Below are 26,206 nucleotides of genomic sequence, written 5' to 3'. Positions count from 1 at the left end.
GTTTCCCTCTGTGCTCAGCACAGACACTGCATCATAATCTCCTGAATGAGCGAGCAGAGATCACAGCTAAGAGCAGGAAATATTGGGATATGTGGTCCGAGAAGCAAGGATTTGCACTGGAGCCAGACTGCTGCAGACTACAAGTTCCAGCCAGCTGGGAGAGAGAGCAGAATACTGGGAGAGGACATATATAGCCTGGCCTAGAGAGGAGTCTTTCTCTTGGGACCACGGCCTTCAAGTGGGAGCAGGGACCCGGATGAGTGCCGAGGCCGAGGTGGTGTAGAAAGTCTCCGATGGGTGTGTGTGAGTGGATCTATCATCGCCAGCTCCCTGTCAGCTGAATGACAGTTGGGGTCACTCTCATTGTAACCGATACAGACCCTGCTGAATTCCAGTGTTGTGAGGTGTGCGGCTAGGCACTGTCTTCTGGTTGTAGATTCTTCAAGAGCCTATTGCGGGACATCCTATTCCCTTGAGCCTTGGTGTCATCAGGATTGGTGAGTGGGCAGAAGCCCACCCTCAGTACACCCTACAAGGACTGCATGCAGACACCTTTATTCCATCTCTCTACTAGAGTTGAGTGAATGGTTCAGGCTGAGAAAAAGTTTGCACTGCACAGTGCATTCTAAACCTTGACTGGGCAAAACTTTGCCCAATCAGGGTGCAGTGGATAGCTGATTGTTAAGGAGTGGGGCTAGGATGCCAGCCTTTAACAACCAATGAGTCATCAGCTTCCCTGCTGACAGCTGAATAAAAAAAAAAATACTTTTCCCGCAATAAAAAAGTAAAAAAAAAATGATGTGGGCCCCTCTAAAAAAAAAGCATGCAGCCTGGCAGGCCAGGAAAGGGGGGACAAGCGAGCGCCCCCCCCCCCTCTTGAACCTAGGTGCATGCTGGGTCAGTAATGTTACAGGGGGGTGGGCCCTCAGTAGGCGGTCAGCCTTCATGGATATTAGAGCATTTTTTTTTCCGCGGGCACCCTGTCCGCAGACACCCACACCCACAGCCCAGGGTGTGAAGAAGAGAACCTTGTCTCCATCAACATTGGGACAATGTGCTTTGGGGTGGGGGAAGAGCACCTCCTCCCCAAAGCACCCACCCCCCAATGTTTTGGGCATGTGGCCTGGCATAGTTCAGGAGGGGGGGCATTCCCCTGTGCTGGCCTGCCAGGCTGCATGCTCGGATAAGGTGAAGTATGGATTTTGTGGGGACCCCACGCTGTCTTTTTCTTTAGTCCTTGGCGCCCAGGGCTGCCAGCTTTCACATAGCATCGGCAAGGGCTGCATCATATGGTGGGAGATTATCTAGGCGTGAAAACAGACATGGAGAGATTTCCAGTTGACGGTCCACTGGGCTATGAGAATAGACCACTGGCAAGAACTTGCCCAGTATGCAATTGAGCTGCTGGGCTGCCCTGCATCCAGCGTGCTTCCTGAACGAGCATTCAGTGCTGCCAGAGGTTTTGTGGCTGATAAGAGAGCGCTTCTGTCCAGGCTCCGTAGACCGGCTGACATTTATCAAAATTAATCAGTCCTGGATTACAAGCAGCTATCAAGCCCCTGATGCCGATGTCACTGATTAAGTGCTTTCTGAATCTTGAATCTCTGAAAGACTGTCTAGGCTGTCTAGCTTTGTGGGTGTTGATTTAATCTGGAAGAAATATTTTGTAGGTTTCATGTTCACAATTAACACCTATTTTTCTGCACCTGTTTGACAGGTGCATATTATTGCAATTTTTGATGGCAAGGCCAATTCTTGCTTTCATCAAGAGTACCTCTATAGGGTTACTGTGTGAAGGCACCACCAACACTGAAAACACCAATATTTCTGCACCTGTTTGATATGTTCATATAATTTCAATTTTTGACAGCAATGACAATTGTTGCTTATAACAAGAGTACCTCTGCAGTATGAAGGTACCACCGACACCCAAAACCCAATTTTTCCATACCTGTTACTTGTATTCAAAGTCTGTAAAAGAGTCACCAGAACTTCAAAAAATAAAAAATCTCTAATCTTCTTCTAAGTGCACCAAGTTGTGGCCTCATCATACAGACCGGCTCCCCAAGCCAAAATAAGGTAAGTTTGTAGGGAAAATTAAATTTTTTGGCTTTATAAATGTCATTATTGCTTCAGCAGGTTCTATACACGGCACAGATGTGCCACTTTATAGACAGACAGAGGGGTCCCCCCAGACACTATATTTAAAGCAATTTAAAATTGTAACTGTTTTTCATTTTTATGGTTTCACTTTAACCACTAGCTGACCAGCTCACGCAGATATACTGCGGCAGGTCGGCTCTTCTGCGTTAATCAGACACTTAAAGATAAGGGCCATGGACTAATGTGTATTATAAGAAGGTTGATGTTTATGTTAGAAAAGAAAATGTTGATTCCAAGGGTTAAAATAACACTGGATAGAAACACATATTTTTTTCTCTTTCCTTGACTGAGGGCTAGAGAAAGAGACATATTAACAAATTGTGTTTTTGAAATGATCTATATTAATTACTGCAAATATACAAATTAGCAATAATTCTCATTATCTTATTATTATATTATAATGGAGATAGTATATGCTAATTGAGTGAATCATTTTACATATATTTTGGTTTAGGTATTTTAATATTTTTTAATATTAATTTTTTATAATATATTGTTTGGATATATTCATATAAATATATTGGAATATCTTTATTCATAAGGATAGTATGTTTATAACATTATGAATATTTTTAAGTGAATGGGAATTCTGGGTGTGAAACTGTGTAAATAATGGTTATTGTAGGTCCAGCCACAAACATCTCATTCTCCAGAGATGTGAGGGGGGAAGTTAATTATGTGGATTGGACATTTTAAAAATCATATATCTGAGTTTCCGCTGCAAAGTCTATCAAGTTTGACACATAAGAGAAAGCTCTAGATATGTTATAGTTTTCTGTTAAGCCTAAGTTAAAGGTTAAATGGAGATTGATTTTTGACAAGTTAAAACAACTTTCAATATAATTTTTAAACCTATACTGCCTCTACTGAAAACTATGTGTAAGGACACTTCAATGTCCCTATAGGTTTTTGGCAGGAAATAACATGTGTTTGACATCACTCATGACGTGAAAGACATTTCCACACAGATTCCTGGGGTAATAAAGATTGGGTACACATGCTAGTGGGGGAGAAAAAATCAAGATGGGGATTGGAACAACAGAGGGCGAGAGCATAGGGCAAAAACAGTACAGAAAAATGTAGGAGTGGTGGAGAAGTCCTTTGAGAGCTGATACTTCTCAAAACAACAGATTTCTTAAATCCTTGGTAAAGTATTCATTTATATTTTTACCTTTTTGGTAATTGAAGTTGTTTGAGAAAATGCTTAACTAACCCAATCAATGTTGGTAGTTTTAGTTTTGGAGTGAAATTAATTCTCACTGCAGCACGATTTTGTTTCCCTTTTAAATAAAGAGAGATACATATCTTTTTATATCTCAACAAAACTGACTTCAAAGTCTTAGAATTGGATTAGTTATAGTATGTGTTGAACCATAGATTCATTCTAAATGTATCGTTATTTAAAAATAAGTGTTGCTTAAATTACCAAGTTTGTATATGGTTAGCAAAATTGTCCATATACCGTAATAGAGGTTTTAACTTGAAGGTCTATTTGTTTTGAGAAGAAATCGCACATATTGAATCAACATCTAGTTTGTTTTCATAATCTGTAAAGCCATGGCAGCTTAGTAAATATACTAAGCTGTCATGAAGTGTTGAGACACATACTATTTTGTAATAAGAGCTTGTGGTAAAATTTCTCATCATTTATATTACCCATATATTTGATACTTTAACTTATATCTTTTTGTATTTTCACCAATTATATTTGATATTATTTTGCACTGAATTTTTAGTTAATAAATATATATATTTTAGCACATCGCTGTATTAATGTGTGTCTTCAAACTGGCATGGATAAACACATTTGAATTATTTGGTTGATTTGTGAAAGATGTGAAAATATATTTTTTAACCATATATACGTAGATAAATATATAGCAGCTTTTTTTTTTTTTAATTGTCGTGATCACATACAACCCAACGAAAGCTCTATTTGTGGGGAAAAAAGGACATCAATTTTGTTTAGGTACAGTGTCGCACAATTGCCAGTTAAAGCAACAGACTTTTAGAAACTTTTTTCATTGGTACATGTTCATCAGGGCAGTACCTGGACCCCCATAACCATTGTATGCCCAATTAATTGCATACTTGCAAAATGGGCACTTTTGATTTTTTCAGTTTGGGTCAAACAGATTTCAATCAGGTTTGTTATTTGGTTCCGAACATTTGAGATGTTTGAAACTTCTGTCTTGAACAGAACAGGGGGTCGTTCAGCCCATCTCTACATAAGAATAAAAATGTAGTGAAAACTGTTAAAAAGCTATAAAAGATAAAAGGGGCAGTTATACGCCTGGTGAAAAAGGGCAGAGGATCGGTGAGTTTAAATAAAATGGATTACGAGGAAGAAATGGAAAAGTTGATAAAGGTAGAGAACACATACAAAAAGCTGAATAACAATCCTAAGAAACTATATGAGAGGAAACTGAGAGCATATATAAAGAGAGGTAAAGAAAGTGGTATCCTTAACAAGGAAGAAGCAAGGTACCTCCTACCTGAAGCTGCTAGAACTCCAGTAATGTACTACCTACCAAAGATTCATAAAAAAAACTGGATAATGGTCTGGTTAGATCCATTATTAGAAGAGCTGACGCAGAGCTGACACATTGTTCTCCAGACTAGGCGAATACCTAGATCAATATTTACAACCCCTAGTACAAGAGGGGAGGTCCTATTTATTGGATAGTACACAATTAATCTCAGAATTAATCTCAGAATTACAAGTGATAGCATTGGCATCACAAGGGTTGGTGTCGCCCCCAGTACAGACTCACCTACACTAAGTATAGACCCTCCTCTATCAGTGCAGACCCTCTACGAAGTATAAACCCCCTACATCAGTATAGAACACCCCCTCGGTACAGACCCCCCTTCCTCAGTATAGACCTCCCCTCCCTCAATATAGGCCCCCCTCAGTATAGACCCCCCTCCATTAGTACAGACTCCCAGAACAAACCACCCCCTCCATAACAAACCACCCCCCTCCATTAGTACAGACCCCTAGAACAAACCACCCCCCTCCATTACTGCAGACTCCAGAATAAACCACCCCCTGCATTAGTACAAACCCCGCCCAGAACAAACCACCCCCCATATGATATAGCTGTGACCAGCAGCATAAACCAACCTCATCAGCATGCCCCCCCCCCCTCACAACACCTCTCCTCGGGCGGTGGAGGACATTTCCCCCCAATCTCAAGTCGACACTTCCCGCCCATTACCACACCAGCTTGGGCAGCTCAGGTACACAGACCACCTGGGCAGCAGCTGGAGAGGAGAGGACAGTGTGCAGTCATGCCGCCCGGGTGGAGAGCAGATCGAGACAGGCTTGGGCAGAAGTGAAAGACAGAGGAGGAGGAGGAAAAAACATGGCAGGCACAGCTGCCGCACTGGAGGTGTGTCCCAGCTGAAGAAAAAGCTGCCAAAGGGATAGTGTCACCCCTCTAGCAGACCACACCCCCCGCCCCCGCCTAGTGACACCACTGAGTGATAGAGTGATATAGAGAATTGTTTTTGTAGTTATCATTGATGTTAACTCACTCTTCACCAGCATAGTACAAAAGGACGGACTCAGTGGTGTCAAAAGGTCACTACATAAAGGATGGCACAGTGGTGTAGTGGATGGCACTTTCGCCTAGCAGTAAAAAGGGTTGCTGGTTCGAAACCAAACCACTACACTACCTCCCTGGAGTTGGCATGTTCTCCGGGTGCCTGCGTGGGTTTCTCCGGGTACTCCGGTTTCCTCCCACACTCCAAAGACATGCTTGTAGGTTAATTGGATCCTGTCTAAATTGTCCCTAGTATGTGTATGTATGAATGTGAGTTAGGGATCTTAGTTTGTAAGCTCCTTGAGGGTAGGGACTGATGTGAATGCACAAAGTATATGTAAAGCATTGCGTAAATTGACGGCACTATATAAGTACCTGAAATAAATAAATAATAAAAAAACAAATGGACCTGAAACAAGAACAGATCAGCAATATAAAGTAAGTACTTCTGGTATAAGGACAACTATTATGTCCAAACTGAGGGAGTAGCAATGGGAGCATGAAATGCTCCCAGTGTTGCTAACCTGTTCACGAACATGTAGGAAGAGGAACAGGTTTTCAATACTGCTCGACCCAATCTGAGATTCTACAGACGCTACATAGATCTAAATCATCTTGTGGGAGGAATCAGAGGGATCACTAGAGAAATTTTTTGAGAAGATTATTCTCAATTATCTCCTTGACAGGGAGTTGGAATTATCAACAAATTGAATATCTAGACCAGTGATTCTCAACCATAGGGTTCCGCGTGAGGCCCCTAGGGGTTCCAAAGCGATCTGACTTCTCATGTCCCCTTTAATGTCCCCTGTCATGTGCTCTGCCCCATGTAATGCCCCCTGTCATGTGCTCTGTCCCATGTAATGTGCTCTACCCCATGTAATGTCCCCTGCCCCATGTAATGTCCCCTGTCTCATGTAATGTGCCCTGCCCCATATAATGTCCCCTGTCATGTGCTCTGTTTCATGTAATGTCCCCTTAATTGGATCAGCTCTGCAGGAAAAGAAAGCACACTTTTCACATTAAATAGGTACGTTTTAATATTTATTCTTTATTTAATGCTATTTCTACAAATAATTTTTTCTATCAACAGCTTGCTGACCATACCAATGTTCCGTGAGCTGTAGATGTGAACATTATTTCAGGGGTTCATCGAGATCTCAAACTTTTTGCCAGGGGTTCCTCAAACGTAAAAAGGTTGAGTAACACTGATCTAGACCTTCAAATATACAAAGCAGAAGACAAACTATTTACTAGAACCTTTTTCAAACAGGTATACCCATTTCTAGTTGCCAGCATCCTAAGTAGAAGGGGAACATGCCCAATGCCCCGCACACACGAGCGGAATTTCCGCCTGAAAATTTTTGGATGGTTTTTCTGACGGAATTCCGCTCAAGCTTGGCTTGCATACACACTGTCACACAAACGTTCTCTGAACTTTCGACTGTCAAGAACGCAGTGATGTACAGCTAGCCAAGAAAATTAAGTTCCATGCTTCAGAGCATGCATTGAATTGTTTCCAAGCATACTTAGGAATTTTGTGTGTCGGAATTAGTACAGACGATCGGAATTTCTGTTCTGAACTTTTTCCGAGTGAAAAAAATCGAGAACCTGCTCTCAATCTTTTGCAAGCGGGAATTCTGCCAGCAAAAGTCTGATGGAGCATACACACGGTCAGAATTTCCGACAACAAAAGTTCACATTTGCTGGCGGAATTTTTTCGATCGTGTGTAGGGGTCATAAGGCTTAAGGTCAATTCGTCCATTTAAGGTCAGTTAATAAAACTGCAGAGAAATTGTCACATCCTGGAAGACTATGGACAACAGGCTGAAGCCCTAATGAAAAAATTTGAAGAAAAGGGCTAGCAAAGAAGGACACTAAGAAATTGAAGAAGGACATAAGGAATATGAATAGGGACTCCTTGCTAACAAAGGAGAAGAATATAAAGCAAGATATAGATATGGCCTTCATGACGGGTTTCAACTGGCAATATACTGTAAGTCACTGGAACATATTGTGAGAAGGTATTGGCCTATTCTAAAGTCTGACAAAACCAGTGGCGGCTGGTGAAGTTTTAGGATGGGGGTGTGCCAGACCCCCCCTCCTTTTTGACCACTCACACGTCTCATAAGCCCCACCCCTTATAGAATCCACCTACTCCGTCCCCTGTATTCCACTTGCTTCCACCCATAATGTCAGGAGTATTCAGCTCAGCATCACAGGAAAGAGTATACTGCCCCAAAATCACAAGACAGAATATACACCCCCAGCTAAAATATTTAAGAAAATGTCAGGGCGTACTCACTCACTCTGGGGTGTATATAAGAAATGTCTAAGCGCAGAGCAGGCAGTCAGCTGGAGGCCTCCCAGGAGGCAGAAGGTTTTCTATTTTTCGGGTTGGTGGACAGCGTGATTAACAATGGATTTACATCGAGGGACGCTATTGTTTATTTTTTTTATATAAAGGAATTGTCAAAAACTATCTATTGTGTTTACTACTTTTTGACACTTTTTTGATGAATGGGTATTCTAAGTACCCAATACTCATTCACATTGGGGAAGTCCAGATCTGAGGGCCCCCTTGTTAAAGGGGGCTTCCAGATTCCGATACGTTCCCTGCCCACAGACCTTGACAATCACAGTCCAGGGATGTTGGGAAGAGGCCCTTGTTACCATCAATATGGAGACAAGGTGCTTTGGGGTAGGGGGGGCAGAGCCCCCCCTGTCCTAAAGCACCTGCCCCTCATGTTGTGGCATGTGGTCTGGTATGGTTCGGGGGGGGGCTTGCTCATCACCCCCCTTTCCTGATTTGCTAGGCTGCATGCTCGTATAAAGGTCTGGTATGGGTTTCGGGGGGGGGGGGGCACGCCATTTTATTATTTTAGCGTGGGGTTCCTCTCCAAATGCATACCAGACCCGAAGGGCCTGGCATGGACTGGCCCTTTATTTTTTAACCACCACTTTTTTTTTCCAGCTGTCAGTGGGGAAACCCATTGACAGCTGATGTCTCATGAGTTGTTAAGGACACAAAGCTTTGCCCAATCAGGGTGCAGAATGCATTGTGCAGTGCTCAGTGCATTTCAGGGTGTTCGTCGGGGCAAACACCCTGCAAATTCGGGTGTTTGGCGAAGGGCCGAACTGACAAATGTTCAACCCGAACTGACGTTCTGGTCGAACCGTTTGCCCATTCCTACCTAACAGGTTTTGTACTGATTTTCATTAAGGGGTGAGTGCAGGACAGATTCAGTAGATATGAAGGAGCGTACCCCTTCACCAACTGACGATGCCAGCAGTGACCGGAGTTGGCAGGTTAAATAGCGTTGAGCTATCTGGTGTCAGGTACCAAAAGTAGAGTATTTTATATGCATTTTCTTTATAAAATAACTCCAAAGGGAACTTTTGGAAGCCTGAGACCAAACCACCTTCCATGCTTCCAAGAGGCCTTTGACATTTAAAAGTTCTACTAAAAGATCTTTAAAAGATCTACTCTTGTTCTGGTGGCAAATAATTGTTGGTTTCTATTCACTTTATGTCCTTGGAAAATTGCCACAAGGACAAATAGAGAAGCCTTTCCCCACTCTATCTTAAACAAACATACAATAAATTTGGTGGGAGTTCCACTTCAAAATATGTAGATGGAGTGGTTATTTAGCAGCTTATGCGCGATTGGCTGTATTGTGTATTCCCGCTAAGGGCATAACTACTGGTGGTACAGAGCAATCAACTGTCTGTCGTAACAAAAATACATTTTTATTACTTCCCACGCACCAGATTGGGTGATTCAAATTGAACACATGCATGCCTTATTTAGTAACATTCACTTTACAAAGTGAACATTTACTTAGCTAATTATTTTTAATAAAATAACCCCAAAATGTCTGCTCACATTTGTGTAAAGCTGGCCACAGACATTACATCTCACTATACAATATCCTTTAAATTTACTAACAAAAAATACAATATGAAATGCAGACTTACTTGAGCAATTTAAAACGTCAATACTTTCAACTTGTTTGGGAATCTCTATGCCAATGTTGGACCTTTAATTATAAATGATGAAAAAAAACAAGAAATACATTTAATATTTCAGTCCTGCCAATTTTCTTTCATTGTAGCTTTATCTAGAGCCCCCGCCCCCTAAAAAAAAGTTTATCTTCTGCTCTTCCAGCTGTATAAAACAATCTCTGGGATGCTTCCTGCAATAGTCGGACTGATGAACTCTCTAGGTCATGTGATACTCTGGATGAGGGGCCCACCTGTGAACCTGAGTCTATCATTCACTCCAGTTTGCATAACCATTTACCTTTGCCTGTCCCTAATCTCCCTTGGACGCACAGCCAGGCTAACTTGTCTGCAAGTTCCACAGTCGCTATGCCCTGTGATGCGATAGAGATGGTCGCTACACCTGACAATACTATTCAGTCGGCCTCTGCACCAGTTATGCCAGTCCAGCCCATGCCCGATGAGCTTCCTGCTTCTTGTTCAGGACCTTCTGTAACCTGGCCTTACCCTACTGCTACTATGCCCGTTCAAACCCATTTAAGAGGCTCAATCCATCCTTTGGATAGAATACCTCATTCGGCCAGGTGGGGTTTTCAATCATTTTCTCAGGGCTCTCTGCATTCTGTTTGTGTTTCAGCTATCCAGCTTGACTCTTGTGACATGTCACCTTCTAACCAACCTGACCTCAGGGATCCACTGACCTCTGCCCAGTCTGCTGGTCCTGTGCTGGATGTCCAGCTCATCTTTAAGGGTCTGGGGGACCCTGCTCAGACTCCTGATCTTCTCATGCCCTTACCCATTCCTAAAAAGCCTTTACTCCTCAAGCCCTCTCATCCTCTCCATACCTCAGTTCCATCTCTGAGGAAAATCTAAAATACGAGGTTAGTCAAGTTTTGGATTAAGCCTGGATCCAGGCGGGGGAGGGGGAGGCCTCCTAAGAGGGAGGGTACTGTCATGGTTATGCAGTGATCTTCCTGTGTTTTCTTACCTCCCCTCATGTGTTCTGACTAAGTGGCCAGCCACTTCCACCTGGTGGTTTTTATAACCTCTCCTCTAAGCATGGCTCCACCCCAGGCCCTATCAGGGAACCCTATATTAACCTGTGCACTGCAAGCCATCAGTGCTGATCAACCATTGTGTATTCATTGTGTGTTTGGCTTCCTGTTTCCTGCTTGCCGTGTGCTCTTCGTTTGTCTCTGTTACCGACCTTGGCGTGTTCTCAACGATTCCTGTCTGCTTGTGACCTTGAACTTTTGGCATGTCCCTGACCATCCCTGTCTGCCTGTGACCCTGAAACTTTGGCGTGTACTCTGTTGTTCCTGTCTGCTAGTTGCCCTGACCTCTGCCTTATCCCCTTACTATTCTTGTTGTTCCAGCCTGCTGCTTCCTTCTCCTGTAGTCTACTGTGGGTGTGAGCTGTGAGATCCTAGGGGCCGTGACCTGGAGCCAGACTGCAGCCAAGTCCATCCTCACCACTGGAGGCTCTGGTGAACACCTGCTGGCTCTTAGACTCCGCGCCCTGGGGAATCTATGCTCTAGCTCCTACTGAGATCTGTCTTAGTGATCCAGTAGACCTGTGTCCTGAATCTCCCTGGGTACTATCCACAGCAGTCAGTCCTAAGGTCCACTACCTAGCGGTGCACTTCCGACTCCTACGGAGTGCATCTGTCACCTGGTCTCAGGTGACCTGACACACATATACTGTGGTAGGGTGGCTGTTCTGTGTCAGATAACGTACCTAGTAAATTATCTGACACTTCTGGGTCTGGGTCACACACCACGGGCAAACTGCTCCTGCTGTGATTTGGACACAGCAAAAAAGTGGCCCCAAAAAAGTGTCCACAAAAAAGCGTCACTTAGTGTCCAATTTGTGGTGATAGCGATCACTGATCAGACGGGTAACAAGATTCTATAATAATAAATCCCCCCCACAACACAGGCAGCCTCTGAGGCTATCACAACAACACTAGCAGCAACACTATAAGGTTCTCACACTAACACAATAGCAGCAGATTACTAGGAAAAAGCTAAGTTGAATTGCTTCCCTATTGTTCTGCTGCTGTGCTTATGCTTAATAATAATTTGGGTTCTCTGACAAGTGACAATTCAAACGGACCAGCTAAGATTGACTGTCTTCTGAAATGATTCAGTGTGTGTGTCAGTGGCGGCTGGTGAAGTTTTAGGATGGGGGGGCGCAAGACCCGCCCATCCACGGTTGGCCCCTCCCACTTCTCATAAGCCACACCCAGAATTTGTAGAATGATATTGGCGTGTATCCAGAATTTCATTGTCCTGCAAATACAGTAGCTGTGTACATAGACATACTGTACTAACATTATCTATGTATCCAGAAATACAGGGTTATGTATAGGCATACCTGTGTATAACTGTGTATAGGCGTATCATTGCCCCAGAATTGCAGAGAGCTGTATAGAAACTGTATATATTAAAACAGTAGTGCAACATTGTAGCTGTGTATTCAGAATTACTGAGTTCTATATGTATAGGTGTAACATTATTCAGGATTACAGACTTCTGGATAGACACATCTGTGTGTATATGTGTACCACTACCCAGGATTGCAGAGTGCTGTATAGATATATACTGTGTATTTATAGGTATACCATTATTCAGGATTGCAGACTTCTGTATAGCTATGTATACAGTGGTGTGAAAAAGTGTTTGCCCCCTTCCTCATTTCCTGTTCCTTTGCATGTTTGTCACACTTAAGTGTTTCGGAACATCAAACCAATTTAAACAATAGTCAAGGACAACACAAGTAAACACAAAATGCAATTTGTAAATGAAGGTTTTTATTATTAAAGGTGAAAAAAAATCCAAACCATCATGGCCCTGTGTGAAAAAGTGATTGCCCCCTAAACCTAATAACTGGTTGGGCCACCCTTAGCACAACACAACTGCAACCAAGCGTTTGTGATAACGTGCAATGAGGCTTTTACAGCATCCTGGAGGAATTTTGGCCCACCCATCTTTGCAGAATTGTCCTAATTCAGTTACATTAGAGGGTTTTCGAGCATTAACGGCCTTTTTAAGGTCATACCACAACATCTCAATAGGATTCAGGTCAGGACTTTGGCTAGGCCACTCCAAAGTCTTCATTTTGTTTTTCTTCAGCCATTCGGTGGTGGACTTGCTGGTGTGTTTAGGATCATTGTCCTGCTGCAGAACCCAAGTTTGTTTCAACTTGAGTACATGAACAGATGGTCGGACATTCTCCTTCAGGATCTCTTGGTAGACAGCAGAATTCATAGTTCCTTTTATCACGGCAAGTCTTCCAGGTCCTGAAGCAGCAAAACAGCCCCAGACCATCACACTGCCACCACCATATTTTACTGTTGGTATAATGTTATTTTTATGAAATGCAGTGTTCCTTCTACGCCAGATATACTTGGACACACACCTTCCAAAGAGTTCCACTTTTGTCTCATCGGTCCACAGAATGTTGTCCCAAAAGTCTTGGGGATCATCAAGATGTGTTGTGGAGAAATTGAGATGAGCTTTGATGTTCTTTTTGCTCAGCAGTGGTTTTCTCCTTGGAACTCTGCCATGCATGCCATTTTTGCCCAGTCTTTTCCTGATGGTGGAGGCATGAACGCTGACCTTAACTGAGGCAAGTGAGGCCTGCAGTTCCTTGGACGTTGTTGTGGGGTCTTTTGTGACCTCTTGGATGAGTCGTCGCTGCGCTCTTGGGGTAATTTGGGGCGGCCGGCCACTCCTGGGAAGGTTCACCACTGTTCCATGTCTTCGCCATTTGTGGATAATGGCTCTCACTGTGGTTCGCTGAATTCCCAAAGCTTTGAAAATGGCTTTATAACCCTTTCCAGACTGATAGATCTCAATTACTTTCTTTCTCAATTGTTCCTGAATTTCTTTGGGTCTCGGCATGATGTGTAGCTTTTAAGGATCTTCTGGTGGACCTTACTGTGTCAAGCAGCTCCTATTTAAGTGATGCCTTGATTGTGAACAGGTGTGGCAATAATCAGGCCTGGGTGTGGCTAGAGAAATTGAACTCAGGTGTGGACAACCACAGTTATAGTATGTTTTAACAAGGGGGGCAATCACTTTTTCACACAGGGCCATGATGGTTTGAATTTTTTTTTCACCTTTAATAATAAACACCTTCATTTACAAATTGCATTTTGTGTTTACTTGTGTTGTCCTTGACTATTGTTTAAATTGGTTTGATGTTCCGAAACACTTAAGTGTGACAAACATGCAAAGGAACAGGAAATGAGGAAGGGGGCAAACACTTTTTCACACCACTGTAGATGTGATATTATCCAAGTTTTGCAGACTCACATGGATACTATACATAGATATATATACAGCACTCTGCAATCCTGGATAATGGTACACCTATACACACATATATATATATATATATATATATATATATATATATATATATATATATATATAATATATGTACACCTTACTGATTGGTATGAAGTGTAAATCTTATTAAGACACAGCTGTGAAAGTGGTAAATTAATCTCTCTCTTAGTGATAGCCAGCCCCTGAAATTCCCCCCAAGACAATGACGTCTTATATAAGCAATCTCCCCCATTGATTGTCTTCTACTCTGCTTGAGCTAGGATATATGCAGGGGGTACAGACTGCCAGGGGCATATGAACTCTTATATTTTGAGCTTGGCAAGGGCAGATCCGTCTCCTGAGACTGCTGGGGGCAGTGGGGCAAAGTCAGACATGACTGGCACAGGGCACAAGGACAGCTGTTGCTGTTAGTAAAGGGACTGGAGCTTCTGGATAAGGTAGCGCATGTTCATTAAGATACCCTGGCATTACCAATAGGAGTGGGCATTCTTCACACGATTTGGGTGTAACCAACACTAGAGCTGACAGCAAAGAGTGCATTCTCTGGTAAGACTGGCATCGGGTGGTCCATTGCATAGATTGACATTGATCAGTATATTATTAAAATTGACATCCTCAACAAGATTTAGGTGCAGCAAACACTAGGACTGAGCCTTACAGCAAAGAGTACATTAGCTGGTAAGACTGGCAAGGGCCGGTCCATTACACAGGCTGGCCTGGCATTGATCACAGTAAATTATTCTGAGACAGGCAGGGACTGGGCACTAAGACTGAGCCTCTGACTGTGCAGTAGCTAGAAGTGGGCATCTGAACAAGACTTTAGTATAGAACACTTAAACTGGCAGCAAACAGTGCTGATAAGACTGCCATTACACAAACTGGCATTGATCAATTTGATGCTGGCAGGTAGTGGGCACTAAGGCTAAGGCTCTGATTGTGCAGTATCTGTACATTGAGGCTGAAAAGTTATACATAGACACCTGGACATCTGAAGCGGGCATCTGAACAAGAATTGGCATAGAACACTTGATCTAGCAGCAAACAGGGTAAGACTCTCAGACTGGCAGAAGACTGTCCCTTACACAGACTGGCATTGATCAAAGGATTTTGATGGTGGCAGGCAGTGGACACTAAGGTTAAGCCTCTGATTTGCCAGTATAATTACAATGAATCTGGAAGTGGGCATTCAGAACAAGAACAATTGATCTGGCCACAAGCAGTATTAGCGGGCAAGACTGGCAGGAAACGGCCCTTTACACAGACTGGCACTGATCAATTTATTCTGAGAATGGGCACAAAGGCTGAGCCTCTGATTTTGCAGTACTTGTATAGGGAAGCTGGAAGGGCATCTGAACAAAACTTGGACATAGAACACCTGATCTGGAGGCAAACAGTACATTAGCCGGTGAAACCGACAGGAGATGTCCATTACACAGACTGTCATTGATCATTAATTCCTCTCAGACTGGCAGGGAGTGGGCACTAAGGCTGAGCCTCTGATTGGGCTCTAACTGTACACTAAAGCTAGAAGTAGGCATCTGAACAATACTTGGTTATAGAACACTTCATCAGCAAACAATGCATTAGCTGGTAAAAACAAGCAGAGGGCAGCCCATGACAGACTGGCATTGATAGCTATAAATTATCCTCAGACTGGCATGCACTGGGCACCAAGGTTGAGATTCTAATTGAGCACTAATTATACACTAAAGATAGAATTATAGGCACCTGAACAAGACTTGGGTATAGAACACTGATCAGTCAGCAAACACTTACCTGACTGTGTGCTCCTCTCCGGTGTTCTCCGCAGCCGCTCCTCTCCTGCACACCGCTCTACTCCTCTTACTTCCTGTTTCCTCTCTCAGGTGAAATGGGAGAGAGAAGACAGGAAGTGACATCTGAGTCAACTCAGATGTCAATCAAACTGCCCGCCCGGCCGTAGTAACACATACTACAGCGCCGGGCGGAAGCTACTCAGCGCTTCAGAAAGCGCCCTGAGGCGGGCTAAACGCCCGCAAATGAAGCGCCACGCCTGCAATCTCATGATTGCATTGACGTGGCATTTCCCATAGTGCACTGTGACCGGCGCTCGAGCACAGTGCACTTCCTTAAAGAACTTTTTTTTTTTTTAAAGGGGCAGTTTTAAAACTTTTTTTTATTTTTTTACATTTTTTTTTTTTTTTTTGTGACCACACAGGGGGGGGCGGCGCCCGGGCGCCCCCTATGGACGGGCCGCCACTGGTGTGTGTCTCTCTCTGCTAGCTGCTATCGTAAGTGAAAGTAAGTTGGCTGTACGTGTGTACTTAGTTCTAGCTATTTTACCGCTCCTCCTCTTTGGTTACAGTCAGCCAATAAGATTCATCATCATTATTTTTATTTTACTTCCCCCACCCAATTCCAGAATCTTTTATCTCTATCGAATCTTTTCTCTCTATGTTGAATATTTTCTCTTTGTCAAATCTTTTCTCTATATAAACATGGACTAATAGAGGTAAGGTTAGGCACATTCGACCACAGATTCAATAGACACAGATTGTTATTGTCAGAGTCACAGCGAATCTCCTATCTACGTATATCGAACTGTTGTAACAACGAAAATGAAAATAAAGCATTTATTTATTTCAGATCTTTCGTTTTTCGGATTCTGCGCTTTCGTTATCGTTTGTCAAAACAAAAACGAAAATACCTGAAATTCGGACAAAAATCCATTCAGATGAAAAGGAATGCACATGTCTAATGTAGATAAGCTTTTGTAGAATAGGCTGTTAGTGTAGGAAAATTCAATTTGGCTAAGGGCCAAACCTGAGCTGTGAATCTGGGTCAGGGTTGAGTGACTCAGGGCTGGATGACCCATCCTAACAGCTCTTCTGGTGCCTCCCCCTGTTTTCTGGAACATTGGAGAATGTGCTAGATGTAGTGTGTGGAAGCTTGGAGGGGATGTCTGGAATATTTATGTGGGCCTCAGCCAGTACCCAGCAAAAAAGGGCTGTCAGGGGGCAGATTTACCTCATAAACAGGCATGAGTCCTTCCAGCAGAGGAGTGGGGTGAAAGATGGAGATAGATTGCTGAGGAGGCTGTTGGTGGCCCTTAAGGGCCCCCCCGAGTCTGGGGGGTGACCTTTGGGCCTAGGGCTCGGGTGCTGGAAGGATCCACCAAAACACACAGAGGAAGCCCTTCCTGGAGGCATAGGAGCAAGGAGAGAGGACAGTGGGAGCAGATTAGCATGGCTGGGAGATCTCCTGAGATTCAGCCAGGTGGACTGGAGGACTGTAGGGAGAAGTTAGCCTGGAAGTTCTAGTGAAAGGGGAAGCTGCAGCCAGGTGGGTTGACAGTGCCTGAAGAGGTTGTGCTGGGATCATTAGCCAAAGGAGTGATGCAAGTTTGACACTGAACTTGGCCACACAACCAAGGGGCGTTGGGTTCCTGCCTATAATGGACCATTGCTTTTTTCTACAGTGTTCTAACTGGGTTCTGAAAGCATGTGAGTGCTGGATGAAGAGAGGAGCTGTATATACTGTAGAGACTGTATATAGGAACAGTTTTCTCTGAAGTTTGTTCTGAAGTCAAGTGAGCATCCCATAATATCTCATCCCTATCCTAAGTTATTATCCCTCAATACAAAAAAAAAAGTTGCGGACTGTTCTCTGGCTCTGGAGTGCCTGTGGAAATTTGGTGTGCCTGGCTGTGTAGGATGATCCCAGTTTTCTGTGGCCCTAAGGGGTGGCAGGGCATCAGACCTGCTTCCTGATTGGCCAAAGCATCAGGCAACCCTATTGGATGCCTGGCACTTAGGAAGAGGAGCAGAGGAGACACGCACTGGAGTGGAGGTTGCCGCCGCCCGGCAACTGGCAGAGCCACGCGCAGCGTAGAATTTACATGGTTTCCTTTGGGAAGGGGGGTGCGTGGCCCCCCCCACCCCAAACCACCTTGTCCCCATGTTTATGAGGACAAGGGCCTCTTCCCGACAACCCTTGCCGTTGGTTGTCGGGGTCTGCGGGCAGGGAGCTTATCGGAATCTCTGAGTCCCCTTTAATGAGACGGGCCCCCGGATCCCGGCCCCCCACCCTATGTGAATGAGTATGGGGTACAATGCACCCCTACCCATTCACCTGTGAAAAAAATGTAAAAAAAAAAACACAACACACAAGGGTTAAAGTTTATTGCACAGCTCCGGGGGTCTTCTTCCGCCTTCGGGGGTCTTCTCGCCGGACTCATCCGCTATCTTCTGCTAGCTCTTTTACTAGCGGAGGAGCCCGGCTTTCTTCTTCGCCGGCGCCCTCTTCTTCCGACTTCGGGGGTCTTGTCACCCTCTTCGGTTCTTCTTGCCGGGCCACCGCTTGTAAAAGAGCTAGAAGAAGGCGTGGTGGCCCGGCAAGAAGAACAGAAGAGAGGGACAAGACCCCCGAAGAGGGGAACAAGACCCCCGAAGTTGGAAGAAGAGGGCGGCGGCGAAGAAAAAAGCCGGGCTCCTCCGCTAGTAAAAGAGCTAGCAGAAGATAGCGGAGGAGTCCGGTGAGAAGACCTCGTCGCTGTCTCCAGTCACTATGACAGGACACGCAGCGTGCGGCGACTTATATAGGGACATCACCGGATGATGTCCCCGCCCATTATGATGTCACAGTCCCAGCATCTTCTGGGACTGTGACATCATAATAGGCGGGGACATCATCCGGTGATGTCCCTATATAAGTCGCCGCATGCCGCGTCTCCTGTCATAATGACCGGAGACAGCAACGAGGCAACATCTCCAGAAGAGAAGAACAGAAGAACAGAAGACGGCGACAGCGGCAGCGGCGACAGAAATGACCGGGCCACTGCTTGTAAAAGAGCCAGAAGAAGGCGCGGTGGCCTGGCAAGAAGAACCGAAGAGGGGGACAAGACCCCCGAACAGGGGGACAAGACCCCCGAAGTCAGAAGAAGAGGGCCCGGCTCCTCCGCTAGTAAAAGAGTTAGCAGAAGATAGCGGAGGAGTTTTTATATAATTTTAATAAATTTGGCGTGGAGTTCCCTTTTGAGAGCTGATAATTCTGTGAGAGTCGCCTCCGTATAGATGGAGATCCGACTTGGAGGTGACCTCCATTGAAATCAATGGTTACAAGTCGGATAGAAGTAGTACAGGAACCTTTTCTGAAGTCGGAGTGACTTCAGTAGTGTGCATTAAGATGGCTCTCATTCACTTACATTGATTTTTACATGTAGCGCGACTAGGGGCGACCTGAAGTCGGATCTGAGTCGCCCCTGTGTGAACCGGCTCTTACAGTATATTGTCCTGTAGAGATATATATCTATTGTATCTGTTTCTGGCTGTCTTATTGATACTTTTATGACCATATATCTCTTCCTGGCTTTGAGTCCCACTCCGTTGTTCAGATGTTCAATACCTATTAGGTATATTTGTGGTGACTGTGGTTCCTATTGAAGCGGCATGCCACCGTTCATCCACGTCCTTACACGCAGAAGCCAAGTGTATATTTATATTTGCACATTGATTATTCAAATATATACACTTGATCCCTGTTAGGATCATCCTGATTATTTGTAGTCTGCGTTGTGTGGTGTCTCTATATCCTTGGATTCAAGGTCCAACAGCACCTACCCAGTAGTGTCCTGAGGAAGCTACTATTTTGTTAACCGCATTGACAAGCAAGTGTGGAGGCCGTGTTGGATCAGACTTCTCTAATCAGATATACATTTATGAGTATTTACTCTTAATACAATGATCCAACCTCCATTTCTGAAATTCTTATGACTGTGTCCATATAGGGCAGGTATATGCAATTAGTGGACCTCCAGCTGGTGCAGAACTACAAGTCCCATGGGGCATAGCAAGACTCTGACAGCCACAGGCATGACACCCAGAGGCAAAAGTATGATGGGACTTGTAGTTTTGCAACAGCTGGAGGTCCGCTAATTGCATATCCCTGATATAGGGTGTTTGTATGCCTCTATGCTTTTAACCTATTTATAATAAAGTATATAATGTATTATTATAAGGTTTGGTCCTGTTTTTTGAGGTCTCTCAATCCTTACATATACTTTTAATGAATGGTCCTCTTTCCAAAACATGGGTATAACTTTTAATGTTTAGCAACATCTTATACAAACAGGTGTGGAACTTCTTAAACTAAAATGCAAACTGTGCCAGGAAAATCTAATTTTAGGAAATACTTACTTGGAAAACAAAGTCTTGTTCGCGTTGGTGAGGTACGTATACCGTGTGTTTTCACTGTTTAATGATATGAAAGCTTCACAAGGTACTTCTGGTAACTTGATACAGTAGAACACTTCTCTATATCTCCTGTCCACATATTTACATTTTTCTTGTTGGGAATTCAAGTAAAAGCCACATTCTGTTTGCACTTCCTGGTTTTTATTAAGGAATTTTCCTGTGAACCTGATATAATTGTATCCCATGTTCCTCCCTTTCCACAATAGAGATACCCCTTCACTGGGATGCATTAGGAGAACAGATATTTGCACTGGTCCTTTCCAAAATAATGTAAAATAAATATGGTAAGTTCCATTATTGAAGTCCTTGATTCTTCCAGAAGCTCCAGCTCCAAGCTTTGGTGAAAAGATCCGGGCTTGTAGAAAGTCTCCTCCATAAGTCTTCCTTTTCCCCAAATAATTGAACATCTCAACCTGAACAATCAAGGTGTCTCCAAGACAATAATTCGGTTTATAGCTCAATAGTATTGCTTTGCTATTTATTGCACTGGTGGTTTCATTAAAATGCATGGTATCCTTTTGGGGAATTGTACAATTCATCAAAGTCATTATCTCTGCTATTTGTTGGTCAATGGTTTTGGATTCTGTTGTCATGTACCCACTGTATCCACAGGCAGGTGCCAGATGACTTTTTACATTGATAAAGTGAAAGTTTGAAAGCTAATGAGAAATCATTAAAATTTCTACTGTTACACACAGCCTTATCCACAAACACAATTTAACTGCGACGTCTACAACATAGAACTTACCTGACTGAAGTTTATGTGAATGATGTAGATAAACACCACCATAACGATAACTGTACAACACAAAATGAACATATGGCCTTTTCTGGTTGATTTGAACATTCTATTAGTTTCCTGAAACAGAAGTGATGTGTACAATTATAGGGAGTTCTTAAAAACATTGGCCAACCCAAAGTTTAGGCAGCTGTCATGCTAATTACCTTTTGATGGTTAATGTCCCATTGTGCCCGTTTGCTCTTTAAAGTTTTTCTTAATAAATCATGGGCACATCATGTGTAGAGGTCTTTAAACCTAGTTAAACTTCAAGAGCAGCTTTCCCTGGGTTATTCTGTGAGCTTTCCATCAGACAGTCCTCTCTAATTATTCCACTGTGAGAGTGTCCTGATGAACTCTTTACTTTCAATGGTACAATGTTTTGTGATATATCACCTACATTGCAAGTTACAACTGAAGATGAACATGGTTTGCATTCCCAAAGATTTTTTTCCCCAAAATCAAAACTAAGAACTGTCGTTAAAATTTAGTGGGCCACAGCAATGGTGGATTTTCGTGCAGCCATAGAATTTGAGTGATCAGACATGTTGGAATTTTTTTTAAAAATTAACAAATCTCTGATCAATGATGGGCGAATTGTGGGAGAAAAATTATCAAAAAAGAATTGCAAGAGCTGTGACCTGGAAAGAAAACAAGATGCCTCGAAAAGGGCACATAGGAGGGATCTGAGTTAGCTGCACACCCCGTGTCGCATGGAAAATACAAACAAAAAAGAGGTTTCCCCATGGGGTTTTTTTTTGCAGCAAATGAGAAACAAAGGAGTTATAAAAAATGTCTTGGTTTTATTATCCAAAACACTGATTAGTTAACATGAGGTACAAAAAGTATTTATTAAAACATGAGCTCTGGTATACATAGTGCGAAAAATTAATATTGGTAGAGGGAAATGCATATACAATTTCACCGTTCAGAAAACGAATATATTAAATACAAATAAATTCCCATAGCATATAATTTGAATCACCATCTGATATACAAGATACCCCAATGCATTTCGACCTTGGAAATATTGCGGTCTTCTTCAGGGGGGTAAGAGGGAAAAATGATTTCCACATTTCTGCAAGTACAGCAAGAGGACACGTTTTTTGTAACAAAACACTGCGCTATTCTTATGAAAAAATATAAAACACACAAGAGAGCTGCTAACACATCACTGGGGTATCGAGTGTAAGGTAAACAAATGCTATATAAAAGTGTAGCGCTTAACAAAAATTTTTTAGACACCAAACATAATTATACCTTCCTTATAAGTGCAAAATTATACAAATGTGTTCAGTGAGAAAATTCCACTGTGGAGTGGTGCACATAACACATAAATTCTTACGTAAATGTTAATTGCTATGTAAACATATATTTGTGACTCAAAAATGAAAGAAAAGACTTTTCCAAAAAATCCAGGAAACGAAAAAAAGAAGAAAAAAGGGGAAAACAGAGTCCCAATAACACAGTACAGAGTCCTTTGTGTATAGTATCTTTCTATGATCCACAAGTGTTCAGGAAATATGTTACACCTCCTTTCTGAAAAACTCGTGAAATAACCACGTGAAGATTCCCGTCACCAGGCGAATTGAACGCTTACCGGAATTATTGGATCCTCACAAATTTATATTTGGGGGATCATACAGACTTTTGCAACCATATGCAGATTCTCACAGCAACCAGTTATCCAGGGGGGCCTCGAGTATAGTATAATAGTGTAATTCCGTTTTTATAGAAAAATAAAAGATTCTATAAAAACGGAATTACACTATTTTTGGTCCCTGTTTTCTCTTCGTATGTATTTAAACATGCCTATGGATATATCTGGCTGGAGTTAAAATACCTCTCAACATATGAAGGGATTGTTTATACTCGAGGCCCCCCTGGATAACTGGTTGCTGTGAGAATCTGCATATGGTTGCAAAAGTCTGTATGATCCCCCAAATATAAATTTGTGAGGATCCAATAATTCCGGTAAGCGTTCAATTCGCCTGGTGACGGGAATCTTCACGTGGTTATTTCACAAGTTTTTCAGAAAGGAGGTGTAACATATTTCCTGCACACTTGTGGATCATAGAAGGATACTATACACAAGAGGACACGTTTTAACATTTAATTCAATTAATTATAATCATTATTATTTCCTTCTGTTTGTTATATTTACCCTATCCACCAAGGACTCTTTCTGCACTGACCAGAGACTTTCCTTTAAAAGAACCCCACGTCTTTCTTCCTGAAGGTGGTCCTAGAGCTTGCCGCACATTGCCTCTCCCAAGGGGGGGGGGAGACAATTCTAGGATTGGCCCGCACATCAGTCCCCACACTCTTGTCCAGCTGCGATCACAGAACGCCGCCGGCACTGGTATTGCTGCCTCCAGTGGATGTTTTAGATACTGAAGGGGCTAAGACGAGGGGAGACATATATGTGAACGTTTCCCCTCCCAGTGTCGGAAAGTCCATGGATCCCCAAAGGATCCCCTCAACCAGCAAAGGGACAGGGCTGGGCAACAAGAAAACAAGATGCCCAGCCACAAAATTTCTTCTGTAGCAACATGAGGTGAAATTGAAGGCTTGGTTGGTCGAATATCAAATTCAAAGGTGGCACTATTGGATTACAAAACAAACAAAATTTCTGATTTTCAACAGAAAATTTGTTTGGAATTCGACCAATGTATGGCCTGCACTTAATTTAAAATGTATAGATATCCTATTATTTTGTATGTTTGTATTAATTTTATACGCATGCGTAGCGCTATCCCTGCAGGGGCAGCTGTTTATTTAACTGTTTTTTTCCGAAAACAGTGCAGAAGCAGCCAGTCACATAGCAACAGTCCATTCACTCTTGCTCATTGAGTTAGGAGTTTGTCTTTTTTACATTTTTGTTGCTTATAGAAACTTGGGAGGGCATTTGGGGTACTGTGGATTACTCTAAATGCTTTTAGCATAATTCTGAAGAGAATATCAATTTCTCTCTCTCTAAACAGCAGCAACACAGTCTTTTACTCACAGCTGGGAACCATGAAATTATTTTCAGCACAGGTAGAGCTAGACTGGAATAGTCTATAGGTTCATGGCTGGGGACCCAGAGGTAGCTTGAGCATAGATACAGATAAATTGGTTCATGGCTGGGGACCCTGAAGTAGCTTTAGCACATATACAGCTAGATAGGTTCATGGCTGGGCACTATGAAGTAGCTTTAGCACAGATAAGGCTGGATAGGTTCACAGCTAGGGACCGTGAAGTAGTTTTAGCACAGATATAGCTAGATAGGTTCATGGCTGGGGACCATAAAGTAGCTTTAGCACAGGTATAGTTAGAGAGGTTCACGGCTAGGGGCCATGAAATTGCTTTAAGTTGCAGCATAGACAGAAAGCTCTAGTCACAGAATCCTAGAACAAGATCAGTCCATAGGTGGACAGCCTTTTGTAAAGAAACCCAGCATCCAGTCCAAAGGGTGCCAGGGGCAAGCAGCTCCCCTCCTCTTAGTTCATTGATTCATTCCCTCAAAGGGAAAAAGTCCATCTCTTCAGAACTCTAAACTATTTGACAGCATCTCGGGGACCAAACTTGTGATTTTAATTCAGCAAATTCAAAAATAATTACCTACAGTTCGTAAGGTGTCTTTTGGGTAAGGATATGCCCATTGCCTGCTTATAATCACAAGAGCAGAGGACCTGAATGGGAACAAGTGTCTGAATCCCCATCAGGCTCTATCCACCCAGCTTCAAAATGCCACTGTACTGTCTATGTGACAATGCAGTGGTGGGAGGGAGCCCAGCTGCTCCGAGGATGGAGTGTCCATATGGTCACTCCAGTCTTAAAGCGCCTCCACACAGAACATTAATATGTCACATGTGCCAACATTGCTCACCTGGAGGCACATTATAATTCTAAAGAGTGTCATTGAAATTATTTTATTTTTTATTTTTATTTTTTACAAAAGTGAACTTTATTTGAACAAAGAAGAACATACGGGTCAGCTCAAGGCATACATTCCGTCAATAAAATATCCATGTACATACATCAAACAGGACACTTATCACTAGATAATGGATATACCTCAGATCTATGCATAGAATTATTCAATCTTCTACACCAAAGTGAGCGGCGTTTGGTAGGGGGAAAGGGGGGAGAAAAAGGATGCGCCAGGTCCCGGAGGCGTAGGGGGGGGGGGTAGTAGTGGGAAAAAGGAAATGCAGGGGGGCCAGGAAAGCAGGGGAGGGCAAGGTTGAGCCGCGGGCCCATCCAATGAAAAAGAGGGGGAGGGGGGAGAAGGAAAAAAGGGGGGGGAGAGAGGACCGGGAAAGGGCCATCCGGGGAACGGGTAACAGTCACCAAACGCACGTCCCACGCTCCCTGCCGGTGGATCCTCACTCCTCCTCTGGGTCAGGGGGGGATACCACCAACGACAGAGAGCCCCACGAGTCTATCCAAGAGGACCAGACCTTGTCAAATTTGTGCGGACAATTTCTATTGATATATGTAATTTTGTACAGCGGCAAAACAGCATTCAAGGTATTTCTCCAGGCGGTGACGGTGGGCGGGAGCTCAGACCTCCATTTCAATAACACTTCCCTTCTAGCGTAATAAGCGGCAAAAGCCACAAATAGTCTTCCATACTTCCCCACAGTCTGGTCATCCACCACATTCAAAAGCATAAGTTTTGGTTTCAACTGTAGAGAGCCCTCAACAGCCTGATTAATATCAGTCAAAATCTGAACCCAACATGTTTGTAGCTCCGGGCAGGACCACACCATATGCATAAATGTGGCCTCTTCACTACCGCATCTAGCACATGCGGGGGATCTATCTCTATATATAACCGCCAATCTCTGCGGCGTATAATAGGCCCGCCGTAAAAACTTTAACTGAATAAAACGGTCTCTAGCCGATATCAAGGTTGATACATAGGAAGAGACACAAGACTCCCAATCTTCTTCCCTCAGGGACGGAATGTCCCTCTTCCATTTAGTGTATAGCCGGGGCAGACTAGGCTTCCTAGAGGCAGTCAGGTGAAAATAGATTGTGGATAGGGGGGCCAGTAGAAGTTTAGCAGTCAACAATGCCTCCACCGGATCTTTCCCAAGAGTCACCCCGTCCGGGAACTGGTGCTGAAAGGCATGCCTCAGCTG

At 43.4% G+C, this 26,206-nt stretch overlaps 1 protein-coding gene across 3 annotated transcripts in view; it reads right to left on the bottom strand.

Annotated features, from left to right (window-relative positions):
• The window catches only part of LOC143935836 (NXPE family member 4-like), a 190,060-nt gene that overhangs the window by 137,996 nt on the left and 25,858 nt on the right, over positions 1-26,206 (bottom strand). For 2 of the 3 annotated variants that reach the window (XM_077459954.1, XM_077459956.1), the window contains exons 2-4: positions 21,045-21,155; positions 20,240-20,955; positions 9,687-9,748 (exon numbers count right to left, since the gene is read on the bottom strand). The exons of the other annotated variant lie outside the window; for it this stretch is intronic. In XM_077459954.1, the coding sequence (XP_077316080.1) occupies positions 9,687-9,748; positions 20,240-20,955; positions 21,045-21,143 (877 nt within the window). In that variant the 5' untranslated portion in view covers positions 21,144-21,155. The remainder of the gene's footprint in view (positions 1-9,686; positions 9,749-20,239; positions 20,956-21,044; positions 21,156-26,206) is intronic. 3 annotated transcript variants of the gene reach the window in all.

Source organism: Lithobates pipiens, unplaced genomic scaffold, assembly GCF_037356315.1.
Source record: "Lithobates pipiens isolate NorthernLeopardFrog02 unplaced genomic scaffold, aLitPip1_a1.2 Scaffold_28, whole genome shotgun sequence".
Lineage (NCBI taxonomy): Eukaryota > Metazoa > Chordata > Amphibia > Anura > Ranidae > Lithobates > Lithobates pipiens.
This window is presented reverse-complemented; position numbering and strand designations above follow the sequence as displayed.